The sequence below is a fragment of the Lutra lutra genome, chromosome 5, assembly GCF_902655055.1.
Source record: "Lutra lutra chromosome 5, mLutLut1.2, whole genome shotgun sequence".
Lineage (NCBI taxonomy): Eukaryota > Metazoa > Chordata > Mammalia > Carnivora > Mustelidae > Lutra > Lutra lutra.
This window is the reverse complement of record NC_062282.1, coordinates 120,393,201-120,411,517: the sequence shown is the minus strand read 5'-3', so window position 1 is coordinate 120,411,517 and position 18,317 is coordinate 120,393,201. Positions and strand designations below refer to the sequence as shown.

At 40.0% G+C, this 18,317-nt stretch overlaps 1 protein-coding gene across 2 annotated transcripts in view; it reads right to left on the bottom strand.

The window, feature by feature from the left end:
- FAM81B (family with sequence similarity 81 member B) overlaps positions 1–17,145 on the bottom strand; it is a 48,342-nt gene extending 31,197 nt beyond the window's left edge. For both annotated transcript variants that reach the window (XM_047730418.1, XM_047730419.1), the window contains exons 1-4: positions 17,037–17,145; positions 16,495–16,592; positions 13,142–13,206; positions 1,168–1,411 (exon numbers count right to left, since the gene is read on the bottom strand). In XM_047730418.1, coding sequence (XP_047586374.1) covers positions 1,168–1,411; positions 13,142–13,206; positions 16,495–16,592; positions 17,037–17,046 — 417 coding nt within the window. In that variant the 5' untranslated portion in view covers positions 17,047–17,145. The remainder of the gene's footprint in view (positions 1–1,167; positions 1,412–13,141; positions 13,207–16,494; positions 16,593–17,036) is intronic.
- Positions 17,146–18,317: the final 1,172 nt, after the last annotated feature.

The window sequence follows — 18,317 nt, the reverse complement described above, 5'->3', positions numbered from 1 at the left end:
AGTTTCTTCTTGATAATTTTTTTAAAGATTTTATGTATTTATTTGACAGAGAGACACACAGCAAGAAAGGGAACACAAGCAGGAGGAGTGGGAGAGGGAGAAGCCCGAGCGCCCTCAGTGTGGGGCTCATCCCAGGACCCTGAGCTCATGACCTGAGCCAAAGCCAGATGCTTAACAACTGAGCCACCCAGGCATCCCAATCTTCTTGATAAGGTTTTAATTATGTTATCTACAGACTTTAAAATATTTTCTAATTCAGTTTACTACACAGACCAGTTCTCCTCATTTTCCCTATAAGTGCCAACCCCTTAAAAGGACTGCAAATATTTTGGGATTTTATAGTTTTTAGAAAATGTTTTGTCTTTTTTCACAGCTAATCTATGACAGTCAATTATTCTGGGAAAAGAAACTCTTAGCAAGATTTCTATTGATCTGGAAACTTTTCCCTCCTTAAGGTTAAGAACATTTTATTGAAGTATAATTAATATGTACTAAAAGGTAAAAGTCAAAGTGTATGTCTGGATGGATTTTGATAAATATAATCAACCATGTAACAACCACCCAGATAAAAATATAGACCATTCTAGAAGCATTTTGTTATTTCTGAGAATGCTATTTTCTTCTTAATTACCAACAAGTTTTGACTTTTAAATTGGTATCTTATTTTAGCACTAGTGCTGTACTTGATTTTGTCATTATCTCAAAGGCAATGAGCCACTAACCTCTTGTCACTTTCTTAACACTGTTATGCCTAGAAACATCTTTGACCACTTTGAGAAGCGCACTGACTTTTTAGGGATCAATTCATTATGTGCTAAATACCAATAAAATACCTTTTAAAAGTTCACTAAGTTTTTTTTCATAATTACATGAAAAGAATCTTGGAGATTCAGATTCAAATGAGCACCTAAAAACAATATCTGACATATTGTTAAACAATTCTCTCTTCTGTCACAGAACAACACTAAATGCTTTTTGAACAGAATTTCCTTCTACTTTTTGGCATAAATGAGCAGTTGAAAAGTTGAACTGTTAACCTCTGGGGCCACTTGTTGTAATCATTTAAACTTAAGCTATAGGGACCCATTTCTATAATTGAAAGATGATATTAGTGGTTGATAATTGTTGTCAAGCAATGATGCCAACATATGAAAAATAAAGAACTACCTCAATATTTTGGCTGAGTTTTTTGACAATGCTGGTGATGGTCTGGATATGGTTTTCCAGTAGCTTCCTGGCAAGCAACTCCTCTTTTTGAAAGCCGTGGGTCCCCTGAAGACAAGCAGAGATGTCCTCCTTGATGCGGAAGGCTTGTTCAAGGAGGAACGCAATGGTGCGCTCCTGGTTGTTCAGTCTGTCTTCTAGCTGACTTCTCTGCGTGTTTGGAATCACAGGAAGAAAAGAATGACCCCTAGTCAGGAAAAGGAAACAACACCAGTGGCGTTACAAGAATGAGTTGGAGGAACCGGAAGCAGAACTTGCATCTTCACTTCTACTCCAGTCTTGTCTCCCCTGTGGGGAAGTTTGGAACTTTGGGAGGACTCTAAGCACCTGCCTGGTTAGATCCTGGTTTACACCTCATCTAAGAAGATCTAACTTTGGCCTTGGTCTTACATTATGCATTTTTCATGTTCCCTAAGAAGGAATCATTTCATACTTTACCCACCTATTCTAACAAACCAAAGTTAGATCCATAAAAATTCAATGCCTGAAAATTCCACATTGAAGGGAGTGTTGCCTTCTAAGCCGGAAGAAATGATAGCTCAAAGGCAGATAGCTCAAAGAACCCAGAATTTCAGTGGAAGAGTAAACACAGTAAATTAAAGGAAGAGAGCAAAAGTCTAGGGCTCTTTAGTATTAGGGTAAAGAAACATGCAAGATCCTGGTAGCCCCTACGGGCATGAATATATTCCTCTTTCCTTTCACAGATAAGCTCTTGAAGGACAGGCTACTTTTGATTTGTCTTTTTAAAAATTTTCTTTATTGAATTTACTTTGAAAGGAAATGAGTTACATAGTTGCTCAGGGGTAAAATTTCTGGGCGCACTATGGTCTTGACCCAAATGCTGACCTAGCATGATAGCGGGCTTCCTATCCTCTCCCCGTCCTAAAACCTTGGAGGATCTAGAAAGGGAACTTAGAAAACTGTGAAAACCCCTTGTGCCGTGAGGGTTATTTTAAACTGGTGAATGTGTAGGGCGTCTTCTCCTCAGTCATTTTCTCTCTTTCTTTTTTTAAATTATTTTTATTATTTATTTGTCAGAGAGAGAGCACAGCAAGGGGGAGCAGCAGGCAGAGGGAGAAGCAGGCTCCCCACTGAGCAAGGAGCCTGACGTGGGGCTCAATCCCAAGACCCTGGGATCATGACCTGAGCCCAAGGCAGGCGCTTAACCGACTAAGCCACCCAGGCGTCCCCTCCTCAGTCACTTTCTATCATAAGACCCCATTTCATTTTCTCCCCAACATTTGTCCTTATCTAAAGTTATCTTACTTCTTTGTGTTTATTTTCTGCCCTCTATCACTAGAATGAAAGCTTCCTGTGGGCAGGGACTTTATCTAACTTGTTTTCTACATTGTCTCCAACACAGAAGAATGCCTGATATGTAGTAGGTACTCAATAAATATCTATTGACTGTTTTTGTTTCTAGCTAGAAGGTTTGTTCCCTTAAGGCTCAGTTGTTGGAAATTTGGGGATGTGGGGGGATGGGAATGGTGCCATAAAGCTACAGGTTGGAAAAGCGTCAAGGTTTACAAGTTTCTCCTCTTAAGCAGTATAAAGTAGCCTCAGCCTGGGTGAGGCTCTTCTTTCCTTTCACCTGCACATCTGAGGCACAAAGAAGGCTTTGCTAAGGGTTCCATTAAATTCTCTCTACCACTCATTTGACTCAAGTATGTTCTTCTGGAAAATACCAAATGGAAAATATATATATATTTCCATTTGGAAATTAATTATATATATTTATAATTTATAATTAATTAGAAATATATATAATATAAATATAATAATATTATAATTTATAATATTATAAAAATATAATATAAATATATATTTATAATTTATAATTATAATTTATAATTTAATTATAAATCTATAATTAATTTTATTATAAGTTTATATTTATTTATTTATATATCTATTTATATATAAATACAGACTATACATTTTTATATAATATTATATATTTATATATAATACAGACGATATATTTATTTATATATATAAATACAGACTAAAATATATTTATTTATATAATTTTATTATAAATTTAATTATAAATTTTATAATTTATAATTAATTATATATATATTTCCATTTGGGATTTTCCAGAAATATATATATTTATATATAAATATATCTGTATATCTATAGATATATAGATATATCACACACACACACACACACACACACACACACACACACATTCCATTCCTCTAAAACCCGGGCATGCTGACAGTGCTCCCCTGGATTGGCTGTGTGAGTCACAGGCGGAAGGGAAGAGGATGTCAGGCCCTGCCGATGGTGACACATAGCCTAGTGGCAGACTGCAGATTTACTTGTGATCTTCCTTGAGTGAGCGCTTCTTTCTGGCCTCTCAACATTCTGCAGCCTAAAGGTGCCAGTGAAAGAGTGGTTGGTTCCTAGTCTTCCATCCCACACAAACACTTGTGAATGACGTTGCATTCCTCTCAAAATTGAGTATTTGTGGTACTCTTAGGTGTTCCCAGTGGCAGACATTGTCAGTGGACTCACAGCCACCCCTCACCCACCCCACAGCTTCTACCTAATTTGGTTGATCCTCCCATCCCCCATATCCTTCAGCTGGGCATGATAATCATGGTGGTCTCCTTCTGGGTTGAGATGTAATTGGTTTAAGTAGGAGCATGTGAAACAATTCTGGCCAGTCTGGTGAAAGGAGAAACCTTTTGTGGGGTTTCTGGGCAAGGTTTCTTTGCTTTCAAGAAGAGATACAGAAGAAGAAACTTCCTACTTCTTTGCTGGATGTTGTCATGTCTGTGTGTGGTGTCTGGAGCTGCTGAAGCCATCTTGTGATCATGAGGGAGAAAAGGATGGCAGGGAGGAAGGATAGAAAACCTGCTTAATGACATTAAGTCTCTAAATCAAACTTGTTAAAAATGTGAGCTAATCAACCATTTTGGCTGGAGTTTGTGTTATGTGTAGCTGAAGGCACTGTATATATACCTGATAATCTACCAATAAAATGACAGTTGAAATAAAAATGCCAGTAAGTATTTACTAAATGTCTACTCTAGTCCATGCTTACTATATAATGGTCTATCCCACAAGGAACTTAGTCTAATTCAGTGTTTCTTATAAAGAAACTTGAATTAGTACCACGGGGGTGGAGAAGGGAGGGAAGTTGTTACAATGCAGATTCCATGGCTCAACCATAGATGCATTCGATCATCACCTTGATCGGTGATGGGTCACCGCAAGAATATATATTTTAAATAAGCACTTAGGTGTTTCTAAATGTCTTCTAAATGTTGAACATCATTGATTGAAGACTGGTCAAAGGAATCAGTGAACGATATAAGGCAGAATATAATGAAGTACTGATGTATAAAACAGAGACTATGAGCTCTCAAGTCATGTGGATAGTCAGAAACAGTCGGCAAGGTGGTAGACAAGATAGACCGAGGGTAGAATATGGGTCCTGCCATTTACCAACCAAGTGTTCCAATTAATTCATCCTTGCATGGGGCCCCCAGGCCTGCTAGGCTGTATGGTTGTGAAGTTCTGGATGGTTCTTGTGAGAGGCACAGGGTGGGTGTGGTGAAACCAGAGAGCTGCAGGGTTATGAGGAGCTCATGTTTTCTCATGCTTCGGGGGGTGCTATTGGCCGGTGTCAAGACTGTATCCAGAGAGAAGCATGAGGAATCAGACCGAAGCCAGCAGAGGGTCAGGGGAACAGGACCGCCGCCTCTGCTCAGATGCCTGTCTGTGGTCCTGCCTGTCATGATGGGCCTTGAGGATGTTGCCATTTGGCCCATTGAAGGAAGCTTCTAGGGAGGGCAGCACCTCGTGCTATGCAAGTATATTTTCCTGCAAACCCAGGGACAGTAACTGATTTATATGAATGATGGACTTTATGATTTCTTCTACCTTTTAAAGTTTATTTTTAGAAGTTCTTTTACACCTAAATGAAAAACATTCCTTTTTGTGATTTCTTTCTTTTCTTTTCTTTTTTTTTTAAAGATTTATTTATTTGACAGACAGAGATCACAAGGAGGTGGAGAGGCAGGCTAGGGGGCCGGGGGGAAGCAGGCTCCCTGCCGATCAGAGAGCCCGCCTCGGGCCCGATCCCAGGACCCTGGGATCATGACCTGAGCCGAAGGCAGAGGCTTTAACCCACTGAGCCACCCAGGCATCCCTCCTTTTTGTGATTTCTTTTCATGCTTAAGGTTTACTATAGATTGGGATTTTATTATTATTTATTAATGATGCCTAATGAAGCTCTAGATAATGCTCTGTTTAGTTCTATTTACATGTTTCCTGCAAGATAAACATAGAGCTTATATATTTTCCCACTTCCATTACGGTAATAAAAGAGAAGACTGTTCTGCAAGTGAGCTTTCTAAATCAACCACCAGAAACACGCACATAGGAACATTCTCAATCTTCGAAGAGAGATTCCAGATACCATGGTTCAAAGCATCTGGCCATCCAAATGGTTAAAACCTGAATAACAAGATGTGGCCACTCGGATTCTTTCAGTAAGTTAAAAACAAGAACAAGCCTGTTGTTTTTATTAGTGTATTCTATCAGTGGGACTTATACCTAAATTTAACTGTGAAAACAAAGAAATGACTGAGTATTCCAGACTCGTCCCGATGGAGTTACTAACCACAGGAGAAAGAATTCCCGGGGGGTGGGGCTGTTCAGAGAGATATTTGGGCTTTACATAAATCATTGATGATGGAGCTGACAACGGAATCAGAACAGATTTTCCACAAACTCTGAGTTCTATTTCTCTGCAATTCCGTGTGACTTGGACCAGCTGTGCTGTTGCTGGCAGATGCCTCAGCACAGAGCCTCTCACTTCTCTGCCTGTTCTGTTCTTGTGAATAGAGCACTAAATTTACTCAGGAGATTCTGATAAACATTTTGGCAACCTGTAATACTCAAGACACAAAAATGGGAGAGTTGAAGGCCTTTTCTAGAACAATGAGGAGCAGAACTGAAGAAAGTTTTTGCTTGTGTGTGATCTATTAGGACCGGTTCCATTCTTGGTGCCTAGAGTCCTACAAACAATGTACATATAAAGTGACATTTTAGGGAACATTTTTGATGCCTCACAAAAATAACCTGTACGTGGCTATGGAACAATGCAACTGAAAAGATGTTTTCTGTACTTTCTCTTGTTGCTTGTTTCTAACAAGTTGGATTTTGGCAGCTAGAGAAGCCTCCATTGCTGAGTTTTACAAAATACCAAATGCTCCAGGGCTGGAAGGGAGGCAGCTCCAGTTTCACGGGTACAGTCTGGGAAGGTGTAGACCAAAGCCAGTGGGAGGCACCAGCTCGAGGTCTGCACGGAAGAGCCTGGAAAGGACAGGACTCTAAACAGGGACATAGCTGAGAAGAGACTGTAGAAGGCGACTGGTTGTGGCTAGTTTCTAGTGAAAAGTTATATACATATGAATGAAAAAAATATATATAATATACTGTATACTAACACCTCATGTTAGTAAAATTTTCAATAAAATCCAGAATGAATGATGTCCTTGCAGTGATTGGCTTTCTTGTGGGAGGCGTTCAGGTGTTCCAGAGTCTCTGTGTGAATGGAGATGGGATAGGTTACGCTGACAGGCAAAGCGTTGTGTGAACTGCAGCAGCAAATTTTTTGAGATATTTGGAGTTCTTACTGCATTTTGTAGTGCTTTTGTGATGCTTTTCCATATTGCCTGGCTATTTTGGGGGGTATACATTTTATTTATGGGAGTCTCCAGGGTAAAGAACACTGTATTTGGAACCTGAAGACAGGTGTTCCAGTGCTATCTTTGACAATTACTGTCTTTAATCTTTCTTAGGTTGTCTAGAAGAGAGCTCTTTGTGTCCTTGGAGATCATCACTCGTGCCTGACCCAGTTCATTGAAGGATAGCAATTTACTTAATGTACTTGAAATGATTGTAATGTCAATGTAATGTAATATAATGTCAAATAAGTATCATATACTTATGTTCTTATGATGATTATTAGTCATTATTAGATGGAATTATGGACTGAATTGTATCCCTACTGGGTGGCTCAGTTGGTTAAGTGTTTGCCTTTGGCTTGGGTCATGATCTCAAGGTCAGGAGATTGAACCCCGGATTGGGCTGTCTGCTCAGCGGGGAGCCTACTCCTCCCCCCACCCCCCACCCGCCTACCTCTCTGCCTACTTGTGACCGCTCTCTCTCTCTCTCTCTCTCAAATAAATAAATAAAATCTTTTAAAAAAATGTTTAAGACTTAACTCTTAGTAGCTTAAAATGTAACTGTTTGGAAATAAGGTCACTGCAGATGTAATTGGTGGGGAAGATAGGGTAAGGTGGGCCCATAATCCAGCATGACTGACACCCCTATAAGAAAATGACCATGTAAAGATGGAGATACAAGAACACCGTGTAAAGATGGTAGTAGAGATTGAAGCAGTGCATCTAGAAGCCAAGGAACACCAGAGATTGCCAGCTGTCACCAGAAGCGAAGAGAGAGAAATGAAACAGATTCTCCTCAGAGCCCTCAGATTAAACCAACCCTGCCGACACCTTGATTTCAGACTGCTGACCTCCAATCGTAAGGCAATAAGTACCTGTGGTTTTAAGCTTCCCAGTTTATGAGACTGTGCTCTGGCAGCCCTCGGTAACTAAAAGAGGTGGTAAATTACTTAAGGGAAATTCCTAACCCAGGACAAATGTAAGGACTTATTACTACACAAACTTCTCTCCATAAAATGCTTATAGTCAAGACACATCACTTCCACAAAAATTATTTCATTTCATCCCCACCACGACAAAGGTAAAATTTTTCTCAATTCTCAATTGGAGGTTGGCAGTAACTCTGGCTGAGAAATGTTTTAAGCTGCTTCTTTGACTCTTTTTCCTACATCACAGCAACTTTGCTCAGGCCAGTTGGAAGCTCTTCCTGTTACACTGTGTTTTCTCAGGATAATTATGTAACTCCCAGTTCCCTTTCCTCGGCTTGGCTGGCTTTTCTCTCAGTTCTAAGGGTCCTCTCTGAGGCTCAGAGGCTGGAGGGGCTCCCTCTCTGCTCTAAGTTCTCTCACTTGAGCAGAAGCTCCTACCTGTGGCAAGAACCCAGAGGGCCTCTTGGAGGTGGTGCGGAAGTGCTGAGCTTCATCAGGGCAGCCACTGCCCTGACCAGTTTGGGGGATGGGGAAGTGCTGTGGGTCATGCCCCATTCCTGCAGCTGTGCGCATCCACAGCCAGAGTCTCGTCCATCACAGTCAGAGGGCTAGAGATAGAATCTAGAAGATTCTAGAGAAGAATAAGAGACTGTACTGAGGCTGATGGGGGCGTCTCCCAGGCACAGCTAAGATGCTGGGAGTCCAGACCTGCTACACCTTGCAGAGGGACCCGTATGGAGGAAGATCAGAAGTCTAAGGTTGTATCACATCTTTCCTGCTCCAGGGGTGGACTGTGGGTGAAATGTCCCTGGTTGTTGTGGTTGACCCACACGTATTGAGAAGATTGCTGGCAGGGCATGTGGATAGAGGAATGGTCAAGAAAACAGGCATCGGAGTAACTGGAACATAGATTTCAGAGTTAGAATCTTGGTTCTGTCACAGTATTGTGTGTGGACAAATACTTGACTCCTTTGAACCCCAGGGTCTTTGTCTTTAAAATAGCGACACTGCCTCTGTCTGGGTTATTGAGAGGATAAAATGAGAAGAGGATGAAATGAGAAGATTGCCAAGGGCTAAGAGCTGGAAGCTTTAACCATGAATATGGTCAGTGGGACCAGGCAGCTGTGCTGGGTGCGAGAAGGTTTGCCAGGTCCTAAGATCCTTGCTAACAAACACGGTTTAGAACTTTCTCTCCTGGGAGCTGGTTGCCCTCATGGATGGAAATGATATTGCAAAATAAAACCCAGAAGTTGTCCAAGGTAGCATGACCTACCCCACAGAAAGCTCAACCAACAGCGTTTTGTCTTCCTTTCTCGTGTCCTGTACCGTACAATATCTGCCTTCATCATGGAGCAAAAGCGATGCATCGTGGTCTAATAAAATGTCCACCATGGTACTAAGAGAAAACCTTGAAAATAAATACTTCCAGAACCCGAATGCCATATTCTACTCACAAGGAGAAAGCATCAATCATGTCTTATTTTGCCCATTTCACTTACTGATAGTTTTATGGATCCAAATTTTAAAAAACCCTTCTTTGGCTGTCAGCCAGACCCCTCATCCTCCCAGAGGGTACTCCTGAGAGAATTCCCGAGATATATACTGGCTAGAGCCCAGGCTGGACAATTCCTCAGTACCAAACAACTTCATTTCCCTGGCCCAGGGACATGAGATTTGAAGTTTATACTTTTCTCTTTTCCATTCCGGCCGTCTTTTCCCCCATGTCTTTTCAGCCACCTCAGGAACGTCCTGCTTAGAAACTTTGCTGTTTGCACACACGTGCAGAGGGCCAGCTCCCTCATCTCCCAGGTTTTGCTCATATCCGATTTCTTAGTGAGGCCTGCCCTGACAGGCCATTCAGCAATGAGTGTCTCTTCCTCCTGCTCAAATGGAAAGTCCATGAGGGCAGGGGGTTTAGTCTGTCCTGTTCCCTGATGACTCTCTAAGTGCCTGGCATTGTGCCTAGCACATAGTAAATGCTCAGTAAATGTTTGTAAAGTGAGTAAAAGGCAAATAGCCAGTTTTAGAAGACCAAAGAATTTTAGGGATGGAAGAGACCTTAGAAATTATTTGATCCAGAGGTAAGAATTTTTCTTTTTCAGTCGGGTCAAGTGAAGAAAAATAAAAAAAGATTTATTGCCAAATTTTTTTAATATTCAAAATTAAATCCCATGGAAGAATAATCTATGTTCTTAAATCTTAGCCACTTACTCTATGACATAAAAGAATGTTCACGAGAAATTGTGACCAGAGTTGGGAAATAGCAAACCGAGGCAGGTTTCTCATCTGCTCCCGGAAACGAAATCTGGATCTGATCGTGAGCACGGGCAGCCCTCGGGATTCCACTGCTCATCATCACTGAAAACGCCACTCTGTTTTATGGAAGAGGCAGAGACTGCCCACAAAGAAAAGACATCTTTTTTCTCAAGGTCCCAAAGCTGATTAGGGGCGGATTCAAGAGTGGACCAGAGAGGTCTTGGCCTCCACACAGTGCTCCTTCCACCAGCAGGGAAAAAAAAAAAAAAAAAAAAAAAAGGAAAAGGAAAAAGAGTTTGGTGCTTTCCATCAATTCAAGCTTCAATGAGCACTGGCTGACACCGTCATTGTGAATCAACGAACACATGGGGCAATCAGAATTATTTACCGCTTTTAATATAATGTCACCATAATTGTCCTATAAATGATTGCAAGCATTCCGCCTCCCCCTGCTCCATGGATTAATAATATGACCTAACATTTAACAAGCACTAATAACGTGTGGGTGTCATTCCAACTGCCTGAGGCTGAGCAGAGCCCTTTAAGCACTGGGTCCTGCCAGTCCTTTATTGTGCGTGTCTCTAGACAAACCTTCTTCATCCCTGTGGGGTACATATTGCCTCTTTTCTTGTTGGATTTTTACTTTTTTCAGTTGTGGTTAGTATTTGTTTTTTTGTATTTCCTACAAATATTCCCATATAGATTTATAAGGCAGAACCTCTGTGAAAATGCAATATATATTCAGGCAGCTTAATGAGTTGATAATGACTTTTGCTTATGTAAGTACCCTGTTTGCATATCAATAAATGCGTTGCAGCTCAATGAGTAGTATGACTTGAAGGATGAAGCAATTTTTTAAAAATTGTTGTTTTTCCATTTATTTTATTGCATTTAATCGGTCAGTTCGAAGTATCTGCGCTGAAGATTGAAATGCCGGAATGCCTTTTTGCTTTTCCAGTTAAACAGCTACCTAGGAGTTTGCTGCACTAAGCAAGACTTGTAAACATTCAGCAGTTTCCCACGACTCTCCATTAAGTCTATCAGCTATGTTTCCACAGGAACTGATATTCAGTGCACCATGATAGGCTACTGCTTGTAGGGTTATCAGAAAACATAAGGTTATACAATCCTTGCCTTTTGAGAGTTCGGAGCCTGCTCTGGGAGATCACAGGGGAAAGGTCAAAAACAAAACAAAACAAAAGCAATTAACTATCTCAGGTGGCACATAGAAATTCTAGATATATGGCTTAGAACATAAGAGAGAGGTTTGGGGGAAGATCAAGGTAGAAATGAATTTTGGGACTAGAAAATCTTCATTATGCTTTTGCTTTGACTTATAGACTATTTCTCCCCCTTTGTCTTAATTTTAGTCTCTCTGGAATCCAAGAAATGGCAAAAATTTCCCTGGATTTCTTTTCAAGTTTATTACAGTCCTCCAGGAATTTGTTCTTTCATCTCCCAGGATATAGGTCAGCAGCCCAGGCTAAAGAAATCCACTTGGGTTCATATTGGAATTTGACAGATCAGAAGAATGATTTCTATTTTCCATTTATCATGTGTAGAGGCAGGGAGGAAAAAGTCTCCCTTTCTTCCTCAGATGGCAAGGTTAGCTGATATATCCATGTAAAATAATTATTTCTACGTATACCACATTCATTTTCCTTCACTTAGAAAAAAGTCACTGATCCAAGTATTGTATTTTTAAACCTTAAAAAAAATTCTTTTGTCTTGTTTGGTTTCATTTTCCCTAAATTATTGGCCTTATTGTCTCATAAATAAATAGAAGTATGGGCAGCATGAAAAGAGGGGCCGAAATGCTGTGGTTGGAGTATTTGTGGTGTGTTAATTCAGTTGGCTTAGGATCAGGGAAACTCTTAATTGTGAACAGATTGTAATAAAAATCTGTGAGTTTAAAATTTTTATCATCTTCATTGTTAAAGATAATATAAAAAATGAAAATCCAGTATTTAGATCTTTCTCTTCTCATTGACTCATTTCATTTGTTTGATAACTCTTCTTCTCTGGTCATAATGTATATTTTAGGATCAGAGTTATTTTTATTTTATTTTTTAAAGATTTTATTTATTTATTTGAGAGAGAGAGAGAGAGAGAGAGAGCATGAGCAGGGTGAGAGGCAGAAGGAGAAGCAGATTCTCCATGGAGCAGGGAGCCCGATGCAGGCCTCAATCCCAGGGACTCTGGGATTAGGACCTGAGCCAAAGGCAGATGCTTAAGTGACTGAGTCACCCAGATTCCCCATGATCAGAATTATTTTAAAGCTACAGTGGGTCCAAGAGAGCTTCTAATCTAACCTTTTCATTTGGCAATGGAAGAACCAAAGCCAAGAGACATGGGACTGACTGACTGACTGAGGTCATACAGAGATGAAATCCCAAGAGCCCTAAAACATTCATTCATTCATTCATTGTTCATGTATTCATTGTTGCTTCGACCAAATCCTCCTTCCGACATACAAAATAGAAAACAACTCAATTGAATATGCGTTGCTTCTGTGATCCCACCTTTACCAACTGGAATTCGAGGGTCTTTGGACATTGTATATGTATCAATAATATGTTATATCTCAAAGACTGTCTCTGGATGAGTTCCAGGTATGGCACTGTAAGCAGCAGAAACAAAATTTTCTGATGATTCATTTAATATACTTAAAATTTTCTGAGTTTTTATAATGAAATGTTAATAGATTTATTTGGTGTATTTTGAAAGTCATCATTAACGCTATCTAATCTTTCCATGTCATTCATTGCCTGCGTTGTATGATTCATAATCTATAGGAATCTATAGAAGTTACCTAAAGAGAAGCCTATAAAACTGGCTTGTTTTGTCAAAAAGAAAGGAATAGCATAGAGAAGGTCATCTTCTGAAGTTGCTTATGCTGTCTCTTCTAAAAGCAGAGAACCAGTTTAGATGAACTCAAAGATCTTAGTCAGGCACTTTAATCTCTAGCCGAATCATTAAACATAGTAAACAGTTAAAACTGGTTGTAATTTTCAGACTTACTTATCAACATACTGAACTAGATCTGTAGAATTCTTGGTTGACATCGTGGCAGGACAAAATCTTACCTGAAACAAAGGTCATGGGTTTAAAATGTATCATCATCTACTTTATAGGTAGGTCTTATCCATCTTATTTTTATATAAATATTTTAACTTTAAACAAAATATACACTATAGACCATCACCCAGTTAAACTTGCACATGCTCTGTCTAGTATTTCTAGAGACTAAAACAAAAATCAAGTTCTAGAAAGATACTAGAGGGTCTCTTTTTGTATGTTGGTATCACAATCAGGAGAAACTTTTTGGACGAGTCAAAACCATGGACTATTCTTAGAAAAATTTTTAATGAAATATCCAATGATTATTGAGTGAGTTACTAAAGAAGTTCTCACAGAGTGAATTTACTCCAACAAGCTAATTTCTGAGGGGAATCACTAGTTTTCAAAAACGAAGTCCAAAACTAGAAATCTAGTCTATCCAGATAATTTTGTTTTCTAAGAAACCTGGATGTCAGTTAATTACCGTCAATGAGAAATGAAAGCTGAAGAGAGTTTTGTACATAACTTACTAGTATTGAACATAGTTGGCCAAACGAACTCAACTAATTTGATAACTACTAACAAGTTCCCCTTGTACCGAAGTTTATAATCTGGCAGCATTTCTAGGAGGAATGAGACTGCCCAATCACTCACTGTTTGACATACGCTAAAACTGTTCTAAATGCTAATGTTCTTCATTTTTAAGATCAAAAACAGGACATAGATTTATGCTTATTTTAATAGCCCATCACTGAACTGGATTCAATCAGGAGAGTATGAGTGGTATTGTGCCTCGGTTTAAAACTTAAAATCATTTCCTGGGGTATTTTTCGTAGTTTACGTTATTGTACACCACCATGGTGACGGAGTAGATAAGACCCACAAATAGAAATCACTCCTTTTGCAAAACTACCATGTCTTACTTCTTAATTTAGCACCCAAGAGACTTAATTGGAAAGCTCTCTCCTCCACTAAAGCTTAAAAAAAAAAAAAAAAGTAAGTCTATTATTAAGGAAGCTAATAAAAACCCCTGACAATTGTTAGCCTCTCCTGACCCTGCCCTCTTGGCGGTGGACAACTGGCATGGTTCGAGGCTGCTCAAAATGAAGCCAGTGACCATCATAATCATGCCTTAGGCCCTCTCTCCCCATTGCTGAGTAGGCTTTGAGGCTCCAAAGCCAGGTGTTCCCCTAGAGGATGGATACACTGATCCCTGGGCACCCAGGGGTCCCATGTGAGGGAAACCATCCTAAATACCTACAGAACATGACTGGCCTTCTGCCCTGCTTTGTGTTTGACTCCAGTTTCAAGCTGGAACAGAGCTGGGCCCTGGGCTTTTGGCCTACTCGGTACCTGCTCTTCCTTCTCACCTCTCCACGGTGACTCTGGACTGGTCTGGCTGTGGTATTCGATCAGTACTGGCTGCTCCCTGGCCTTCCATGTCTGACACCTAGGAGCCCTTTCATTCCCTTCTGTGGCATGAAAGGCTCTGTGAATACTGAGTCCAAGGACACCAAATTACTGGGTGATTGTCTCCTCTCCCCTTCTCAAGCAGAACTGTTGGATATATATCTTTTACTTTAATGGTACTTTTAAGCCTTATTTTGAAGACTGCAAATAGCATCCTCTTAAAAACACAGCTACAATTCACCTACTTTTATTTATTTATTTATTTATTTTTAAAGATTTTATTTATTTATTTGAGAGAGAGAGAAAGTATGAGAAGGGGGAGGGTCAGAGGGAGAAGCAGACTCCCTGCCAAGCAGGGAGCCCAATGTGGGACTCGATCCCAGGACTCCAGGATCATGACCTGAGCCGAAGGCAGTCGCTTAACCAACTGAGCCACCCAGGCGCCCAAATTCACCTACTTTTAAAGTAGCACATGTGGGACGCCTGGGTGGCTCAGTTGGTTAAGCAGCTGCCTTCGGCTCAGGTCATGATCCCAGCGTCCTGGGATCGAGTCCCACATCGGGCTCCTTGCTCGTCAGGGAACCTGCTTCTCCCTCTGCCTCTGCCTGCCATTCTGTCTGCCTGTGCTCGCTCTCTCTCCTCTCTCTCTCTGACAAATGGATAAGATCTTTAAAAAAAAAAAAATATTAAAGTAGCACATGTTAAACCTGAAAACAGAGGGAAATTTGGAAAAATATAGAAAAGTGAAAGGTACAGAAAAAAGAAATTCTCATTGTAATTGTACTGGCTATACAGAGAAAAAGCTGTTAACATTGCAGCCTGTTCATCTCCTTTTCTATACAATTTTTGATGTATCTAAGATAGTATGTAAGTTTTTATATCTTTGCTAATTGCTTATAGGAGACAGCTCTGTTTCTTCTCTGTTCCTACAAGCTAGCAAGTAATTATCTAACAATTCCCACAAACAACTTGGTGACTGCTCACGGACTTTTTACATGTGTCAATTTTCACCTGTGTTCCAACAATACCTTAAAATTCTGTGTTCCTTTATGGCTTGGTTAAGGCCTATAAAATACTTTCACATATAGGATGTCCTATAAGGTGGGAATCATTGTCTTTACTGAAATCCTACCATATTGCAGAAAAAATTTAAGATGATTATTTTTATAGGTGAGGAAATCTGAGGATTAGAGAAATAGCAGACTTACTCAAGATCATATACATGATGATAATAATCATCATTATAGCAACTGACTGAGGCCCTCTTACTTGCTAAACCCTTTTTATCTTAGTGGTTCATTCAAACCTCACATCTTTGGATGATAGGCCTAATTAGCCCATTTCATAGAGGAGAAAACAGAGAGGTTAAGTAATTTCTGGAAGTCACACAGCCAGCCAGTGGGTGCTACAGCCAACAAGACGCATAAACCAGTGCTAGATACTGGGCTCGCTTTCCAGTGCTCTTTCCATCACCAGAGGCTGCATCCCCTGGTGAGATCTAAAAATACTGCTTCTTCGAATGTTCTTTTTCATTAATGACAAGTACCAATAAGAGAAACTTATTTAGTTATTCTCTTTTTCATGGTAGAGATGAAGTCTGTATCTTGAATTTTTCATAGTTTCTTTTCAATCTTTATAAATAATAATTATCAAAAAATTTCTCCTATTTAGTTCTGCATATTAAAAGTCAGTCCAATGAATGTATTCACATATCAAGACCCCTTTTCCTTTCAGCTTGTGTGGTCACCAGCGACTTTGTCAAAGCAAAACAAACAAGAAATGTAGGTAGAATGAGAAGAAAAACAACTCTTCTAGGACTCCTTAGAACTCTCTGAACAACACTAAACTTTAAAGAAGCTGAACAAAATATTCTATTTTTACTATGAATATCTAAAAGTACTTGCTTTCTTTTCTTGGTCATTGACTGAGCCAGGAAGGGGGCCATCAGTTTCCTTCGGCTGTTCCTCTGCAGTCGGGGAGGCACTTTTGTTTACATCTGTATCTAGGCAACCAGAATGCTGAATCAGATCAGGAACTAAGGCAAGTGAATTTTTGCCCTGGTGGCTAAATTTTTTTTTTTTTTTTAATTAAGGGCAGTTTCTGTACATACAGTGAAGGTTAAAGGAGGCTTCTCATTTATTTTACACTCCCCTCTTCTGTCCTCCCCTACTTCAAAGCTTCACCAAACCCCCATCACACCCATCATCAGCTAGAAGAGTTTATCGTCCCAGATACTTCCATTAGATGCTTAGGAAATTTTGTTGAGATGCAGCCACTTAGATCAAACTGTTATAAAATAATAGGAAATGATTTCTCACTCTATTGTGCCCAAGCCATCCAAGGATCTCCTTTGGGATTTATTACCTTGTTTATATGTAGTAAGAAGGTTGTCAAGGTTGTCAAGGATGAGAATTTAGAGACTTTGAAAAATCCATGTGATAAATACCTGAGCTCATGATGCTTGATTTCCTGGCTTTATTTTTTGTTGATTTGACTTTTTCGAGAGGGAGCAGAGATTTTTTTTATTTTCTTTTTCAGAAAGCCAAAGCTCTAAGGAAACCTGGTTGCAATCTGTCCAAAGTCTTTATGTTTCTGGGGCATCTTCCCAGGGTGGCTCAGTAGCATTGTGACTGCAGGAAAGATCTGTGACGTCAGTGGGGTTGGCCTTCACACTTAAGTCTGGGATTTCAGAACTTCAAAGGTTTTTCTTAATACTCACTGTTGTAAGATCATTAGGTCCTTCGTCTCGTGGTCTCATTGGGTGGGGGTGGGGTGGGTGGTTAGGCTGACATTTCACACCCTTCCCCTGATTGCACCTTCACATTTGATAGGAGACCAGTTTCCATCAAATTAGACAAAGAGAATGAACTTTTAGGGAACTCCCCTATCTTCCTCCCAAGTGTGCCCAGTCAGGAAGCTAACTCTGTGGGCCACTAGGGGGAGTCTCATAGAGAACGTGGCAATAATTATTGGTGTGGTGGGCCTGGGCTTTAAATGAATTCAAATATTGAACTTTGGCTTTGTAGAGAAATTTTTGTTCGGTTATTCAGTCAAAGAGATGTTGACTGTTTCAGCTCTGAAATATCTTCCTGAGTTCTAAAATTGGAATCTACAGATTTTGGTAATACTATCTGGCCCTCTTGTACAGAAATTATATTATTGGTTGAGTTATTTTTCAAAGTATGGTGCCAGGTTTGCCTTGCTCTGGGGACACGTAACGTTCAGGATGCCAAATGACAAACTTAGATCCCACAGATAAAAACCTCCATGATTTTTGGCTTCAACAGTATGTCTTCTAGTGCTAAGCTGAGCTCTTAAACTTAGAAATACAGTATTTCATGGTTTGTAAGCTGTCCAAAAGGCTCATTACACCATTCTGGTCATCATTTTATCAAGCACCAAGGGGGACTGGCACACCATGCGTGACAGGAAGTGGCCACAGATACTGAACCCTGACTCTTCAACCAACTGGCTCTTTGCTTTGGGCAAAATCACCTCACTTCTTCAAGACTCCGTTTTCTCATCTGTAAATTGAGCTAATAATATTGATTTCCTAAGGTGGTTGAGAGGATTAAATGCAATGATACACTTCAATTGTCAGCTGAGTGCCAGGGTGGGAGTCCACTAAAAGGTAGCTATTATTAGTGATTTTTCACAAGGTGGCAATTATCCAAGAAGTAGATACAGGGTCTGTGTGAGAAAGGAAAACTGGCTTTGACCTTGCTAA